The 17,703-nt window shown below is 40.1% G+C and overlaps 2 protein-coding genes across 3 annotated transcripts; both read right to left on the bottom strand.

Moving 5' to 3' along the window:
- Positions 1–5,027: 5,027 nt before the first annotated feature.
- rpz4 (rapunzel 4) lies at positions 5,028–16,630 on the bottom strand. 2 transcript variants are annotated; one of them, XM_086312418.1, is made up of 3 exons: positions 16,505–16,630; positions 8,438–8,502; positions 5,028–8,308 (listed from the first exon to the last, which is right to left on the bottom strand). In XM_086312418.1, exon 3 carries the CDS (start codon positions 8,294–8,296, stop codon positions 7,121–7,123), a length of 1,176 nt encoding a protein of 391 aa, XP_086168544.1. In that variant the 5' UTR covers positions 8,297–8,308; positions 8,438–8,502; positions 16,505–16,630; the 3' UTR covers positions 5,028–7,120. The 2 variants fall into 2 exon arrangements, with proteins under 2 accessions (XP_086168544.1, XP_086168543.1); XM_086312417.1 differs by lacking the exon at positions 16,505–16,630 and adding an exon at positions 12,381–12,582.
- rpz5 (rapunzel 5) lies at positions 12,698–16,642 on the bottom strand. The gene is made up of 2 exons (XM_086312416.1): positions 16,505–16,642; positions 12,698–15,022 (listed from the first exon to the last, which is right to left on the bottom strand). The coding sequence occupies exon 2, from the start codon at positions 14,959–14,961 to the stop codon at positions 13,780–13,782; it is 1,182 nt and encodes a 393-aa protein (XP_086168542.1). The 5' UTR covers positions 14,962–15,022; positions 16,505–16,642; the 3' UTR covers positions 12,698–13,779.
- Between the last annotated feature and the right edge of the window lie 1,061 nt (positions 16,643–17,703).

Genomic DNA, 17,703 nt, shown 5'->3' with positions numbered 1-17,703 from the left:
AACAGTCACGGTTTCATACTGTAATAACTCTAAATGTAACTAAAAAATAAATTTGAGCCATGAATCTGAAATGTAAGCCATGTTAGGTAAAATGTAAGGCTATACAAACTTTACACAGCCTGACATTAACAGCCGATATTTTCTCCCACGGAAAAAGATGATTAAACACAACCTTGTTAATGCTAGTAAGTGGGCTCTTCTGAAGTAAAATAAGCTGTAAAAGTAATCAGCATTAACCCAGCCACTGCCAGACTATTTAATAGAAACTGAGTAAGAAAAGTAAAATTGGACGTTGCAGACAGCAGCTGACCCACAAAGATTTCCCTTAAAGGAGATGAGACTCCATGGACTCAGACATCAACTACATGAAGGAACAGCCTAACTTCATTGGATTTTCTTTGAAGTTTCTCCCACTTGGTTTAAAGTTGACACACTGCTTCAGGGTCTCATGACACAAATACAACATATTCATGTCTGAATCTTCAACTGAGCTGCAAACAGGACCCTGAAGCAGAGGATGCATGTCAGAGCTTAGCCCCTCCCACTCATCATCTGAGCTGCACCACCTGACTAAAATATGTGACCTTTTTTTCTTTTATTAAAACCAAAATGTCCTCTTTTTCTATTGAGACTGAATTAAGTCAGAGTCGTGGGTTATGCCGAGGTGATGGTAGCAGCACAATGTATTCCTGCAAGTCGGGCGAATCTTTTCGTGGCCACGTGATGTTTTTCTGCGTTCCTGAGATCACCTGATGGTTCAGCCTCAATGCAGGACTGTGTGGCCAAATCATATTCATGGAAGAGTAATTCCGGTCTGATTAAAAGCATCACTTTGCCTATTCAACTGTTTTGGGTCAGCAGCCCCTTTAACCTACCTGGGCGCAGACACAAACTTGCCTCTAGAAGTGAAAAAACACAAGTGTAAGGTCAAAAAGCTCCTTGTGATTCTGAAAATATTTATTTCTAACAGTTTTCCACTGTGAGCTTCGATCATAATTTTGTAGCAAAAGCTTAGATTAATATGGGTTTCATAAAAAATCATCACTGCCTCAGAAAGTAATTAGCATAACTATGTCTTTTTCGTTTCTTATATTGGAGGTCTTTACTTATAATATCTTTGTCCAATGAGCCGATAAAGTCATTCTCCTTATAGTAATTGGTCAAGTCAAGTTGTAAAATTCCCCCAAAATACAGTGTAGTTGTTTACACTAACATATTTTTCATTTTTGCCCACTTTAGGACAATGGGCAAAGGTCATGGATACAGTTTGAAATGCCTTTTGCAGTAATTCTATTTGCAAATATTTGAATCTTTGCATATAGTTGTTCTTTTGGAGTTGTGTTTCTGTCCACATGATGAATATGTCCAGTTTTACTTTTTTTTAGCTCAGTTTTTGGTCTGCACCTACCTATAAAAGACATATCTGGTTCTTTTGTTACTAAATGCTTCAGCATACGTGCTAGTTATGCTGTTTAGTTTAGTGATAAGGAGATGTGGGGTGAGAAGGGAGGTCTTGAACATACAAAATTAGTCAACGATATACTCAAATGGTGCACTTTTGAAATGTGGTGAAACTGGGGGATTGCACTGTTGATGTGCTGCCAACCAATCTGCAACAACTGTGTGATGCTATCATGTCGATATGGACCAAAATCTTTGAGGAATGTTTCCAACGCTTTGTTGAATCTCTGCCACAAAGAATTAAAGCAGTTCTGAAAGCAAAAACTAGGTCCAAGGTTAACCTTATAAAGTGGCTGGTAAGCATATATAAATCTTCATGTGCCTTTTTTAAGGAGTACCTGTAGCAATGAACCTAAAGAATTATGGCAATTCATTTTCTTTCAGCTCAGTTGTGCTAGTTCAACAGCGTAAGCATTTCTCAGTTTGCATTTTGCTGTTTTAGCTTGATTGTGGGCCCCTACAGGCAGCCAGCCAGGTGCTTAACAGCAGAAGAAGAAGACAGCCACAGTTAGCAAGGAGTAAATGAGCATATCTGTAAGGTCCAGACATTTCAGTCAGTAGTTAGTAGTAGTTAGTACAGAGCAAAGACTGAAGCTTGCATTCACTGGATGAGAATCATAATGATGATTTTATTGTGTTTCTGTTGGATTTACTAAACGGCTTTTAAATCAGCCCCATTTACCACTGGTTGTCATATTTCATATATCTCCTTCAGTGCAGTCTGTTAGTTATTTGCTAACACGTTTTCGAGGTCAACGTAAAATGAGATATGTTATTGTTGTGAGGCCAACCCTTCAGTACATGTTGATCATTTTCAGGCTCATTTTCTCAAAGCTTTACTGTCTGATGAAGTTGCTGATGAAGCAGACTGTGAGGTCTCAGCTCACTGATGTAACAGAGTCCATTGCCAGTGGAAATTTGGAAAACACTTAAGAGAGATTTGGTTTGCTAAGAAGCAGAGGGAAAGTTTAAGCTCCTTCTGTCTCAGTCTTGTTCCATTGGCAAACAGGTATCCTGACAACAGGCCCCGTCTGCTACTTATGTCAGATTTGGTAAATTGAGCCAAACAAAAGAAAATCTGAGCCCTTCAAATTTATTATAAAGTTCCTGCTGCAATTATAGTTTTCTCTCTGCTTTCTGATTTTCTCCCATGGCCTTTTTTTAAATTATATTATAAGCTTTAAATCCAAGTTACAGGCAGTGTTGTGTATAATTTTCCTGCATCAGTTGCTTTGTTTGAGTTTTCTTTAAACTTCTCTTTGTATCCTTTTGTCTTCTCTCCGTTCATTTTACTATCAAAGTCTGTTGAAGCTTGCTCGTATTAAATTCACGACCTTGAACGTAAACATGATAAAGAGTAGATGCATATACAGACAGGACTGAGACACCAGACCACATGTTCCCAACCTAGACTAAGCAAACTAATTTACAAGCTCTTGTCAAAGGTTTCATCTTTCTATGAGTTTTAATCATTTTGAGCAAAGATCAGTAAAACCTTCTCAGAGTTGGTCTGTTTAAGATCTCAGTCATCCAGGTAATAGTAGTCTTCGTTTGGTTTTTGTAGATGTTTTGCCTTCATCCAAGCTGCTTCTTCAGTTTTAAAGCGGCTGGTGGAGAGTCCCAGATTGCACCCCTAATGAGAGCTGTCCTCTTCAGAGGTGTTCCCCTGTAAGGTAGTTTTTCTATTGTAAAGTTCAACAGTTTAACACAGGAGTCTGTGGGGGACTGACTCAGTTTTGGAGCCAACCTCAAGTGGACACTGGAGGAACTGCAGGTTTTTGGACTTGTGTGGGGGCTTCATTTTTTAGCAGTTGGTAATGGTTCTTCATCTCTGTTTTCTTGGATCATTTTGTTTTGAAATCATTCACCTTCACATTAGTTTTACTTCTAGTTTTTGTTTAGTTCTCCATGGCTTCCCGCTTTGCTAAGCAAAAATCATTGAGACTTTCAGATTACTGATTAAAGATTTGAATGTTGGACTTCAGTCTGTCTTTGGTCTCCTCCTCCTCCTCCTTCATCTATAAATTATTAAAATGTTTCTGACAGCCTTCAATTAAACCATTAAAATAAGCGTAAAGCATCATATATTGTGACACTCCTTATGTTTCCATTTACTCATTTTATTTATTTATTTATTTTAAACTCTATAAATATCTCGTTGACACACTGGAATTTTGTTGCACTTGTTCATTTCTGCTGGGGCACTTGACCCACAGTGCAATGCGTTGCAGGACTGCTGGGACATGAGTGTATGCCGAAGATAGAAAAGCCACAACCACATAATTACAGAGCACTTTGGGTGTCTCCAAACTAGAAAACCATAATGTCCTTCCTTTTTTTCTAAGCTGTAAAATAGCCACAGAACAGCTGAGAGTTAAATATCTTACTCAGTCTCAATGGGGCAGAATTTTATGTAATATTACCTCTTTTCCTCTTTCTAGATAACTGAAGGTCTCTCTCTGCTGCTTACCTGAGATCTTGACTGGTGGAGGTAGCACGGTGGCACGGTAGTTACGTCAGCAGATGGCCAGCTGGTGTATTCTCCCGTGTCTGTGTGGGTTCTCTCCAGGCACTCCTGCTTCCTCCCACAGTCCAAAGACATGTAGTTAGTTGGGTTAGGTTGATTCTCAATTCCGTCTGTCTGAATGGTTGTCTATTTTAGCCCTGCAACAGACTTGCAACCTGTGCACAATGTCTCCTGTTTTTTGTAGCTGGAATAGGCTTTAACTCCCTGTGTGGTAGAAAATGAATGGATGGACTGGCTGGTGTGATGAAATTATTCCATACCAAGATATAGAATGCAGTGGTCAAGATCACTGGGTTTGTCCTAATAACGCAATTACTTATCACATTTAATGAATAGGGCTTCATCTCTGCATCAAGTTTAGTAGAGCTGGAGCTTCAGAGCAGATTCTCTAAGATCAAAATTTATGGACTTTTTGATAAGATTGATAAATATTCTCTAATTTACATTTGTGATTAGAACGAGGTAAAACTGTAACTTTTATCAGGGTGTTTTTTGGTGATTGTGTTTCAGCTTCACATTTCATTCTGTGGACCAGTCAAATGTTGATTTCACATCTTCATATTTACTAGTGACTGAATTTGAGGATGTCTTTATCAAGTTGATTTTTTTAAAGTACAAAACAAATAGTTCAGTGCACAAGTTATGTTTGTTCTTTTACAACAAATGCAGTACGAATGACCGCTGAAGTACCAGTGTCAGCTGGAGCCACTCTGCTGCTGATGCTGACTTTTTAATTGAGATTTTGAGTGAGATTTCACCCTCAAGAATCAGCAAAGTATTCAATAAAAATATAGAAAGTTTGAGTAACAGACACATATTCTGATGAATAAATGTCTTGACAACATTGGAGTCAATAAATAATGTTTTTTGTTTTAGTAGTAAATCAGGTCTTGAATTATTTTGTAGAACTTAACACTAATTAGCCAAAACGATCCCAGATTAAAACATTTTCCAGTTAGAAACAGTTTGGATCTTATAACGAACACGCAAACTGCAACTGCAAGAAATTAATTCAGATAAACAAAGAAAAGATGCATGATTATGTTTACTTGGAAGCTTTATTACATTCAGTGCTTTTTGTGCATAAAATTTGATCTGAGACACTAATTTCCTCAAAACACTGTATGGAAATAATATGACACAGATGTGCAACATAAGAATTTTCTGTCAATCATTTTTATATTCAAATCGGTGTTGCATACAATTTTATTGATAATTAGTAGAATTTATTAGACTTATATAATAACATAAAATAATAAAGAAACAGAAGAAACACAGATTGGTTATAGTGGTGTGGAAAACTATGAGCAGCTGCTACTGTCCTTATAAAGTAGAGTCCATATAGTGGTCAGATTATACAATTTATGTATTAAAATCTAAATAAAAATCTATTAATTTCATATCCCAAACCCAAGATTGATCTCACAAAAAAAAAAACCAAAACTGTTTATACCCTCAACAAAGTGAAGGTTGGGTTTTGAGTACGTTCAAACTTCCAGTTTATGTTGCACAACCTCACAGGCAAAATTGTGACACAAGAATATTTTAGGCACCTGTCTGTAAACAAAACAGCACCTCAGCATGTCAGTAACAGGGTGTGTGGATAAAAACTGAGCCCTTTTCTTTTGTGAGCTCTTGTGCTGTGTGCTGTACAGCTTCAAGTGAAGACATTTATTACCGTATTATTTCACCAACTGAGAACAAGAATAGTTTCCATTTCAGTCTCTCTGCCTGGAATCATTTTCTCTCAAATGCTTTGGTGTAGATGTCCTCAACAGGGCGACGTCAGCACTTATCAGCACCAGCACAATCTCTCTGTGACAGATGAACCGTAACAACAAAGTCCCACGTCCTCCCAAATTTCATAACAGTGGAAAATATTAGCTGATTAGCTCCTGGCAAAGTTTCTGTAAAAATTTTCAAACCCACAACTTTCATAAAAAATGATACAATTTACACTAATGCAAAGTAAGCCAAGAGGTGAGCACTTGTATCTGTCTTGAGAAAGAAACAAAGCTCAGTTGTGTTTGGTCAACGCTGGAAAAAGTCTTACTACTCTGCAGCCACCTTAGCAACGCCTTCAGGCACATTTGGGCTATTTTGAAACCTTTCTCTCTGAACAGGATGACAGCCTCAGGATTCATTTCTGTGGTCAAGGGAAAGCAAGAAAATGCTTCCTGAGTTTGGGAATTTTGTCCCAAAATAATGTTTAAAAAACTTTTTAGCTTTTTTAGGTGACACATATACCACACTTATTATCGTTATGCTTGGAGTTAGCAGGAAAAAAAGGAAAATGGCACACTTACCTATAGCTTTACTAGATAACAAAAAAATATGCCTCCCACAACACAATTTAAGCACAATCATGAACCTGAACTGTGGAACATCACGCTCCACTACATTTCAGCCGTGGATCAACCACCATGTTTGCTGTTTCATTTCTCTGTATTTTTGTTTTCACAATTCTTTGTGCCTTTTCTCCAGTCTAGTTTATGTGAACTTCTTGTGGATAAATGTCAGAAAAAAGAACATTTCAGCATAAAAAAATGATTGTGGAAGTGCAGTTTGGGAAGGCATATACTGTATAATATCAGACACTGGTACTACAAGAATCGTGAATACAAACCTATGAAAGTCTATGAAATTCCTTAATGGCAAAGACTGCAGATGTTTTGACCCTAATCAACACCTGGGAAACATATTAGCCATATTCATGACCACTGTAACTGTTTAAACATGTCTTCTCCTTTTATATATGCAAAATGTCTGTTCCGTGTGCTGGTGAGATGAACAGCGACTGATTGTGTCGTCACTCCAGACTGAGCAATTAAATGAGTTGTAACATTATCAAACTTTTCATTAGTAGAAGCATAACTGCTGAGAACAAATCACTTTAACCGTTCTTTTGAAAGAAACGTCTTTTTATCTTCTAATGACCACTGAAGTAAATAATCTGGCTTTGTACCCATTCATTTAGATAAGGGCTTCAAAATAACTGCCCAGAGGAGCAACCAAGATGAAGGTTAAAGATGAAGGTGCACCAATTATCTGTGCAGAAATGATGATGTGGTACACAAACAAACACAAACACAGAATGAGCGACTTTTGGAGTTTTGTTCAGTGTCTAAAACATCAAGCTGAGTGAACACAGACGTAGAAGTTTTTGTGCTCCTCCCAGTAGTGAAGTTCATCTTCGAAGCTCCACGAGCAGGCCAGGTCTTTGGTGGATTTGATTGTGTGAACCACACAGTCGCCGGGTAACTTCTCGAACAGGAACTCAGCGACCCCAACCACTGTGAGTTTCTTCTGAGACTGGATCAGCTGTTGGATGTGGCTCTTGTCCACAGGCTCAGGCGAGGAGCTGTAGGACACCCATACGTTCAGTTTCTCATCCGATGAAGGCACTTGGAAGCGGTTCTTTCCCGTTGCGCATTGGAAATCCCTCTTGTTGACAAACAGGCCTGAAGGAGATTTAAATATACGCACAGACCAGCCCACCCAGTCATACTTCTTCTTTAGCTTCTCTACCATAGCATCAGCTAGCTGTTGGTTGGTTAAATCTTGCTGATCTCTCACCAGTCGTCGGGAGTCTTCTTCAGCTTGTTTAGGGAAGCTGACGATGCAGTCTTCAATGACAGCGTTCATTTTACCCTGGACAGCCTTCATCTTCTCACCCCACTCTTTCAGAAGATCGTCCTCCTCGTCATATCCTTTCAGAGCAGCGTGGCCCAGCAGTGCAATGAGCGCAATGCAGAAGAGCTTCTTCAGACGGGCGCAAAAGTCTTCCATCACCCGGCGATTTTTCTCCTCATAGTTAAGGATGATCTCGAGCAAAGGTTCCCCAGAGAAACTTTCTCCCATCACAACGTTGTATAGGGTGTTAATATTTTTGTCGCCTCCGGTCTTGGCGAAATGCTCCAGGAAGAGCTTCTTCTTCACTTCCCGGAACTTAGGTTTGGCGTTGAGGATGTCCATGTACTTCCTGAACTGATTAGTAATGTTTTCCTCAACGGGGAAGTACGTAGAATCCACTCCGCTCTTCTTGATCTCCTCGTTGATCCGCTGAAGCTCCTCAGACACTACATCCAGCCGATCTCTGACCTTCTGAAACTGCTCCTTCATGAATGCGGCCTCTTTGCTCTCCACGTTGTCCAGAGCCAGCTTGACAATCGGGGCTGCGATGGAGAAGACGGGGAAGAGGTCACCGGCGATGCTGGCCACCACTTCAGCTCCTTGCTCAAACACTTCCATCACTGTCTCCACCATGTCCTTTTTCTCAGACACAAGCTTCTGTAGTGGATTTGCCATCTTTGCTGACGTCTGTCTCAGACCGAAGAAAAACAATCACATTCTTAGAAACAGTCAGAACTGATCCTCTTGTAATATTAACAACAGTCAAAGTAAAACAGAGATTGAGGGGTCGGTTTTTGGTCTTCTAACTCTACTTACAGCTCTGTTCCAGTGTTGTTGGACTGTAGACTGTAGGCCTTGTGCTTCTTACTACGCAGCAAACACTGATAAGGAAAGAGAGAAACAGCCAAGTGAGCTTCAGTGCTGGCTGCTAGTCACACCCAAAGAGCAATGACTCAACAATGCCAAGAGAGTTCAGTAATGACGGAGGACTGGTATGGGCTGAACTGCTGCATGTTATTCATATGTTAACCGCTGGGAGGTAAAATGTACCTGCTCAACATTTACATTTACATTCAACTTAAACAGCTATTCCTCAACAGAGTGACTATTATGCAAAGACAACATGGAGGAGCACTGACTGGTTTCAAGCCACGCCAAGCCAAGCCTAACGGAGAAACACAGAGCTCACATGCTTACCATGGCAAACTTGCAGAGAATAAAAGCATGTGGAACTAAATTATGTACTTGGACTGTTAAATGCAACTATCTCCTCTTTAAGTCACACTGTTCAATGGGCTGTTTTCCAAGTTAAAAGTAAAATTAAATGCCGAAAGAGTTTGAAATCCATTATTTTGTTGCCTTTTTTGCAAAGGGTTAAATTATAAAATAGATTCAACATTATACTGAAGCTGTAGCCAGCAACTTAGCTTAACATAAAGACTGAAAACATGTCTGGAAAAACTGAAAACTCAAGGCCAAAATTATCAGGAAGTCTCTAAAAGTGTAACACGTGAAGTCAGGACAGTTCATGAGCTTCTGGCAACAGATCAGTTCCCATAAAAGCTGAACGAAAGGAAGACGGTGTGATATTTCTGAAAGCTTCACTTTGAGTAGTGAAAGTCTGTCATTTCCAAAGCGTTAAAAATGGCCATAGCACCAAAGCTGCTAACCGACACACATAAGGTGTGTGTGCTCGATGCTCTGGGTTTATAGAAGTGAAACAGGTCATGACAGACATATGAGGGCTTGTAAAGAATCCTTTAGTCTCATATATTGGATGGGCTTCACTTTTCTACATGCAGGACTAACGTTGTCGAAGCAGTGAACTTTTCCTAAAGCTAATCAAGCAAGTAAAATCAAGGGTTAAATTCAAGATGGCAATAACCCTTCCACAAATTAAAGCATGCTGTGCATTTATTGATATGCAGGGGGAAAAAGTTTTCCCTTCATTTCAGCCTAAAAACCGGATCCCTGTTGAACTTGGAAAGTCTTAGTCTGAACATTTCCAAATTCCAGGACTCACAGCATGAGCAACACTAACTGATTTCCTGGGCATGTTCAGACATGTCCTTGGTGCAAATCTGGAAATGTGCAATTTTGGGAGAAACTTTCATTTGTGTGGAAAAAAAACAGTCCACTGTGACTGTTTATTTTGCAGCTCTCGGTAAAGAATCTGCCGTCACACTCTTCAGTTCAGCTTTCTGGTCTTGTTCACATGGTGTGTTTCATTTGGAGCTGAGTGAGAAGCAGCAGTGCTGTTTCTCCTCAGTCGATATCAGAGCAGCAGGCGTGGGAAGTGATTAAGCGTAAAGAGGTTAAACTTGCTGGGCGAGGGTGCGTTTTCCAGTGAAACTCAGCAAGTTACCACAGCAACAAGACAATGGAAAATAATCTGTAGGCTCATTTATCTTTCTGCTGAGGTCAAGTCTGTCCCAGGGGGGGTTATGTGGCTAAACTGCAGTAGACAGCACCATTTCTCAGGCTGATGCATCTCACACCTCTGCAGCTATCAGACACCAGCACGAAGGATGTCTAGACAGGTGATCAGAATTTAGCAAATCTGACCACAGATTAAAGGAATAGTTTGGCCTTTTTTGAAAACACACCTACGTTTTTCTTGGCAGGATGCAGATAAGAAGCTATCCTCTCACAATAAAACAACGTTATAACCAGCACAACGGGTGGTGGAAATGAAAGAAACTTAGATGTAATCATCTCTGACTATAACCTAAGTAATATATAAAAAAAGACATATTGCCTTTTTGACAATGTCAGCAAATACTGAACACATTCAATCTTTATTTGAGGGGAAAGCTGTTGCACTGGATTGCATTAGATTTTTACACTTGTACTTAATAAAGTGCCCAGTAAATGTTCATCTTGTTTGATTAATTTATACAAAAACTTAAACGCAAAAGAATTTGGGGTTTAGCTATGTTTTATTGGCTACATTTTGGCCTGGAGTCAAAGTCACTGCTCCCGGCCAAGAATTCTTTGGGAAAGGGCCAGACATGTTGTTTACCAGTCTTTATGACAAACTAAGCTAATCAGTTGCTTTATATTTATGGAGAAATATGATTAATTTCATCTAACTCTCCACAAGAACTCTATCCTCAAAGTGTCACACCTGTGAATAAACAAACACAAACCTCTTCAACAAAAAAAGTGATATAAAGGATATGATATGTTCAGCAACCCAGAAAGCAAAGAGGAAACGGGAAGGCTGTTCACTTGGCTGTTTCTCAAATATAACATATGTAGGATGTTATATTTGTGCAATTTTGTTCTAAAAATTAAGAAAAACAGCAAAGTAGGAAATTCCAGCAGGGCTTTAGAGCATTTCCAGTTACTGCATCTCATTTGATTTAAGCATAAAAAATGTTTCCACTGATGTTATCTCTCGGTTTCGCTACTTCTCGGGGTCTCGTGGGTTTTGTAACTGCAGTCTGAGTGCATGAAACACCTCCACGCAGATGCTTCAAACATAAAAGTGCTTAAAGAAATCACATTTTCATAGACAAAGAGCTGCTGCGGCTCACATAACAGAGATGCACACCGCAATCTGTGTACTGCCATTTAGATGCTGTTTTAGTCATTCTTCTGCTGCTCCTATTTGACCAGTATATTTTCTAACTCCAGGGCTTTTCAGATCAAGCGTTTACACTAAAAATCTAAAGAAAATGCAAAATGATTTCTGTGATTTTTGGGTTATTTAGTTACATTTCAGGTATCTTTAAGTTGTTCACAGTTATACAAACATGAATTTTCCTTTTTAAGTACTCAAAGACCAAAGAGGAGGGTAAATACAGTATATTCTACAAATCAGCAAACATTATAAAAGTGTCTTTATCTTTTTTGTATTACATTAATACTATGATGACCTTTCAGTTGTGTGTGACCCACTGGAGAGGCGTAAGCTTTGGCTCTGTCAGCTCAGGACTGAACTGACCAATAATATGCTGCTTATGCGTTGATACGGTCTCAAAGAGCAATATAATAAAAATATCAGCCAGGGTGACGGTTTTCTTCTCATCTATTATTACTGTGCAGAATTTAAACACTGTGATATGCCAATGGCAAATTTATATGAGGATCTGTGCAGTGGCAAGAAACGCACAACGCGCATGCGCTATCTGCACTGACTTTAGTGCCAGCTTCATCTGGACAGTAGAACAAACCCTCCATCTGACAGCTGACCACTCAGTCTGACCACTGAGCAGGGAAAAAACTTAACGCTCTGTTAAATGCGCTCTCTTAATGGATGAAGTATCGATCAGTCCGCGCGCGAGGGTTGTAATTGTATCGTTTTACATCTGATGGGCAGAGAAACAAACAAACACAGCAGCTTCACACCACAGATTAGGTTTGCGTTACAGCGCAGCCGCGTCAGTGGATTAAAAAAACAAGCACTTCCTGGAAAAAGTAAAGCGGTGGCACCAGATCTGGCAACCAACGCCCATAAAAGTTTTGCCTGAACTGCATTAAATTTTGCAGATTCGTCTAATCACCCACTCCGCTTTATTAAAACAACCCGCGTTAACAAAATATACGAGGACTTTTAACAGCAGTGAACAAAAAGCGGGTTTAAAAAAAACAGCTCGATTATGTAACGAGAGTGGCATGAAGTCGATTAAGCTGAATCGATCCTCCACTCATCAGCACTAACACTACCGCCACAGGACCCTTATAATGTCTCTGCTCACACGCAGTTAAAATGTGCCTGTCCACTATGAAACATTTTCAAGAGAAACGGACTCACCTCATAAAGTTTGCGGAAGAACTCTAACTTCCAGACTGTTTGCCTTCCTATTGGTCATGTGGCTCTCATGTTACAGAGAGCAGACACACCCAGTCAAACCCAGAAGAAGTACAAGAAAAAAGAAAAAATCCTGGGTGGTGGAGGGAAAATCAGTTGTGAGCATAATAGTCTGTAGTTGATATTGTATACAGATCGGCCTCCACCCATCTAATAAACAAAGGCATGTTATTACAGCATTATAACCGTTAAAGAGCTAATCTGACTGAGTTCGTTTGAACGCAACACGACCCTTTAAATAAGAGAGTAACGACGATAACAAAGGATGACAAAATATCCGTAATTTTAGTTTATTATGGATGAAAGTAAAACATTAATCGTATGTGAAAGGTTTCCCACACAGCACCAAACACAGCAAAATATTTGATTTTTTTTTTAAATAGGCTTTTATTTGGAGAGTGGGTAATATTAATGGCACTATCTACCACAGTATTAGTCATTTGTGCACACACAAAACAAAAAAAATTCCACCTGTATGACTAACAAAGGTTATCTTATCTTTTTATAACAGGGCACCTGAATTTTTTTAAGTGGTTATTTTTTGTTTGTTTGATTGTTTTGTTGAGATTAGACGAGCTCTACTGCTCTAATGTGAACTTAAATCATTCTTAAAGCCTTCATGAGTGCTTTGGCTTCCTTCCATAATTGTGACTCTAAGTGGTTCTCAGCATGAATATATCTCTGTCTGATATAGCGGTGATCCATGTTACCTTGGCCCTCACCTGTGACAGCTGAGGTAGGCCCAAGGGACAAGCAGAAGAAAATGAATGGACGGATTTCTCTTTCGATTTTTAATATAGAAATCCAAGGCTAAGCAAGCAAATATACACATTTCCCCCAAATGTAGAACTATTCTTTTAATTGTTGAACACCTCTTTAATATTTTTTTTATTCAGAACCAAGTCGCTGACTAATAATCCCATCCAAACCCAGTTTTGATAGTCACGAATGTCATCTTCAGAACATCCAAAGCCAGCATTTTTCCAAGGGTAGATTTTCACATATAATCTTAAAATCTCTGAAAGCTCACAAACACATATTTCTCAGTCATCCACCCTTAGCAGGCTAATATTCAGTGGGAACAGATTCACGACCCTAATGCTAAGACAAAGCTGGCATGGACACATCTGGCTCTGAATTTTCTCACCTCAAAGCTACACATATAAGAATATAAATTGTTGCATTAGACAATGGGTCACATAGCAAAACCCAGCTGATTACACATCAACAGAGGCAAGATTTAGGAATACATTTCTATATTGAATGGAGATATTTTCAAGTCTCTGATAAAGACATTCATAAATTCATCAATAAGAAGGTACACATTACATTTTTCATTGGCCTACTCAGGATGAATGCACAAGTACGCTCGTTTGTGTTTTCCAAAGTAGTAACAATCCTCTTGGAAGTTGGTGGACTGCACCACTGCCTTGTAATGGCTGACAGCATGGACCAGGCAGTTGGGGAAGCTTTTGTTCAAAGACAGAGCAACTGCCATCATGTTCCCCTTCAACTTCTCCTGCTCAATCTTCTCCTGGATCTGACTCTTGTTAATAGGCTTGGGGTTGACACAGAAAGAGACCACAATCTTGATCTTGTTCTTGGTCAAAAGGTCAAACCAGTTGGCTCCCCCACTTCCATGGTACTTCTTTCCAGCTAGCCAGTTAAAAAAGAAAATGCGCTCCCGGTCATTGAAGGCCCTGATGGACCAGTTCACCCAGTCGTATTTCTTAGCAAGAGCATCCAAGATGGTGTTGGTGAAGTTCTGGTCGGCAGTGCCCGGGTTCTCCTGAACTAGATGCTCTATGTCCACCTTGGCTTGTGTGGCAAAGTTCTCTGTACAGTCATCCACAGCTGCTTTCATTCGCTTTTCCACTTCCTCCATTCGTCCTTGCCACTTCTTCACCATCTCCTCCCCAACTCCTCCTTCCTTGAGGGCAGCATAACCCATGACAGCGATAATGCCAACCACAAAAAGCTTCTTCAGTCGAGCACAGAAGTCCTCCACTGCTCTTCTGCTTCTCTGCTCTGTATTAACTACAGTTTCCAGCATAGGGTCTCCTGAGGTGTTCTCCCCAGTGACAGAATTGTAGAGGGCATCCAAGTTTAAATCCATATCGGTGCTCTCATAATGGCTGATGAATTTCTCCATCTTTTTCTCCTTGAACTTTGGCTTGGCGTTGACAAAGACCTGAAACTTCTCATACTGGCTGATCATCTGTGCCTCTCGATCAAAGTTTTGCTTGTTCATCGACGTCCTCTGCAGCTCCAGGGCAAGTTTATCAATCTCATCTTGGATTCCTTCAAGTTTCTGGTTCACCATCTCGAATTGTTGAGTTAAGTAGCGAGCCTCTTTGCTGTCCGGGTTGCTGAGCAGCTCGGCTGAGGCCACAAACACGGCCTCCAAGACGGGGTGTAACTGGCCCACAGTGGCAGCTAGCACCTCAGAGGCTTGCCCCATGATCTCCACACCTTTCTCTATCTTGTCCCTGTTGTTCACGAGCCAGTCTGCCACACTGTTCATCTTTGAACTATATGTTTCACAGTAACTAATCTAAAAGGATTTCCAAAGGCTTTGCTGGTGCCTGAAAGGAGAAGAAACACGAAACCCTTGTGAAGTTCATTGATTTGAGACTTTTTAGCATTTCAGATAAAATATGGCTCAGCTTTTTCTTTATTTTAGCAAATATAAGTAACATAAAGTCTCTCTCTGTCTTTTTCAATCCTTTCTCAGCATGCATGGTGCTCCTGTGTAGGAGAGTGTTTGCAGTCTCAGGAATAGGTTCTCTAAGAACATGTTCCTGACAAACAAACTCTACAATAAAAGCAAACAGCAGGTCATGTCAGCACATGTAGGCATCCAGTTTCAGGCCGCGCCCTCAGAGCACGAGTTAATGACAGGGACTCGTTTTTAAGTCCTGGTGGCATTGACATAGGTCCAAAAAAAAAAAAAAAAAAAATTAAGTACACAAACGAGTCATGGATGGTAAAACAGAACAGATGTCAAATATGGTATGTGTACTCATGAATTATGACGTGGACATATTGTGCAACACTGCAGTGCTGGCCTTTTGGGATGTCATTTTTACTTCTCTAACAATAGCCAAGAACCAAAGCAAACACAGATGTTCACAACATGGGTAAAAAAGGGGATTTACTTCGATGATGATTCTATATTTTTCTATGTAAAATACCCAAAAGAGATGAGCTAACTAATTTCTAGTTCCCTGGAGCTCAGAAAAAGGCACACCCAAGACTGAGAGAAGAAAATCCCCCACCAGTGCACTTGTTCAGTGATACAACCACATTTCCCTCCTCATTACAGCCTCAGTTTAATTGAATGCACCCAGATGTAATATTTGTGAGGATTTACTTTTGTGTAAAAAACCACAAAAATACAAGTTTATATGTAACAACAGTTTATCAGCTCACAGTGACTGCTGCAGTGATGAGATCAGTGGTGTCATTTTACAGCCTTTCCTATCACTGTGCTAATTAGATTTACTTCATTTGGTAACATACCAACAGATTTTTTTGTGCATTTCTATGAGAATCAAATGACAAGCAACAAAAATTAACTTTTCAAAATTTTAATTTGGAATTAAATAACAGATTTAGATTCCATTCTAATGAAGGAAAACAAAAACAGGGAGTAAGTATTTACTGAACATCTTGGTAATTACTTGGTAATAACCTCCCTTGTTAAACCAAAAAGTCTTCTTTGACATCAAACATATTTTGGTGAGAGAAAGAGAGAAGAAAAAGGCGAGTCCCACACAGGCACTTGATCAAACTCCGGTTTTTCCTCTAAGTGCGACGGAGACTTAACGGCTCTGTCGCACTTAGGATGTGGTTTTTCAAGTGCCCACATCCTCTGAAAGACTCACTCTACCTGTGGCATTCCAGTTAAAAATTTCATTTAATGTTGAGAGCATGAAATGAAAAATGTAAATGTTTATATGGATATAGGCAATGAGTTTCTCTTCCTTCCTTCCTTTCTTTCTTTAAAATAATGATAAATGATGAAGATTCTCAACAAATAATTAGAAAAGAATGAAAAAACTCACCTTTTTAGTTAAATGTCCAATGGGCTGCAGTCCAGTTATCCAGTAGTCCAGCTGTGCCTGTGAGCACCAGCCTCCTTAGGATATATATATAGTCTCTCTCTCTCTCTCTCTCTCTCTCTCTCTCTCTCTCTCTCTCTCTCTCTCTCTCCCTCTCTCTCTCTCTCTGTCTAGGCTCTTGTCACTCCCCCTTTGCAACTCCTCTATCCTGTTCCAGCATTCCATAAAATAACCCACTCAGAGGGATGAGAGACCAGCGCTGACACAGATAACATCCTGTAAACACTCCCCTATGCAGGGACACCAAGCACCCTGGGAACAGATAAAAAAATAAAAATACTGGTTTGTGTGCGTGAGTATGAATGCAAGAGAAAGAGAGACAAAGATAGACAAAGGCAGTGTGAAAGAGACTAAAAAGGAGGCCAGTCACAGTAGGGCTCAACTACGTGGCCCACCAGCACAAAACCCCTCTTGTTGTGGCTCGAACAAGGTTGCCATGGCCACTGCACCGGCTCCCCCAACTTGTGTGAGACGCTGCATGCTTGAGAACCAAAGTGAGCTCTCTGTTCTCCCAGCGAGTTGGGATCCAGAGCAAGTTAGCTAGACTCCTAGGTGATCTTATAAATGTTGACCTACTTTACTTTAAATCTGATTATTAGCAATAGAAAGTTACAGCTCTGTGGAGTCAAGCTTTACAAATCGGGATGACATTTGCCCTGCAGGGGCAGCACTTTCAGAATCAGTCCGTCACAGCGCAGACTACAGACAGGCGGTCTGTGTTTCTGACATTCAGAGTTCACTCTGAGCCTTTGTGCTTTCTAAAGCAGTCATCTGTGCCACTTTAGGCACGATAAAGAGGCAGGAGGAAGAGGAGAAACTGCAATGTGTGACAAACTGAAGCTGGTCAGCTGGGCTTCCTTGTTCCTGTGTCGTCCTTCTGTCACATCTCACACTTGAACTAATTGTGACCATCGGAAACCAGAGAGTGGGTTTCGCAGGGACTCAACAGTATGTGGTGTGATGGGTGGTACAGACTGATGCTGGTAAACATTCGCTGCAGATGCCTGAGCGTGACGTCGCTCAGCTGGAAGACCTCGGATGCTGCTTTTTCTTTTCTTTAAGCCGGCAAAGAAAATGATCAGCAAACACACACACACATGCACTGTGTCCTGACATTTACTTTCAAGTGAACAAACAACACG

The sequence above is a fragment of the Aulonocara sp. 'chitande type north' Nkhata Bay genome, linkage group LG11 (assembly GCF_057382095.1).
Source record: "Aulonocara sp. 'chitande type north' Nkhata Bay isolate Kocher_YH1m ecotype deep benthic linkage group LG11, A_spYH_male_GT1.1, whole genome shotgun sequence".
Classification (NCBI taxonomy): domain Eukaryota; kingdom Metazoa; phylum Chordata; class Actinopteri; order Cichliformes; family Cichlidae; genus Aulonocara; species Aulonocara sp. 'chitande type north' Nkhata Bay.
Note: the sequence above shows the minus strand (reverse complement) of the source record. Positions and strands in the feature narration are given on the sequence as shown.

Bases quoted from the DNA above. Each gene is read 5' to 3' on its own strand.
- rpz4 (XM_086312418.1), bottom strand. From the start codon at position 8,296: ATGGCAAATCCACTACAGAAGCTTGTGTCTGAGAAAAAGGACATGGTG.
- rpz5 (XM_086312416.1), bottom strand. From the start codon at position 14,961: ATGAACAGTGTGGCAGACTGGCTCGTGAACAACAGGGACAAGATAGAG.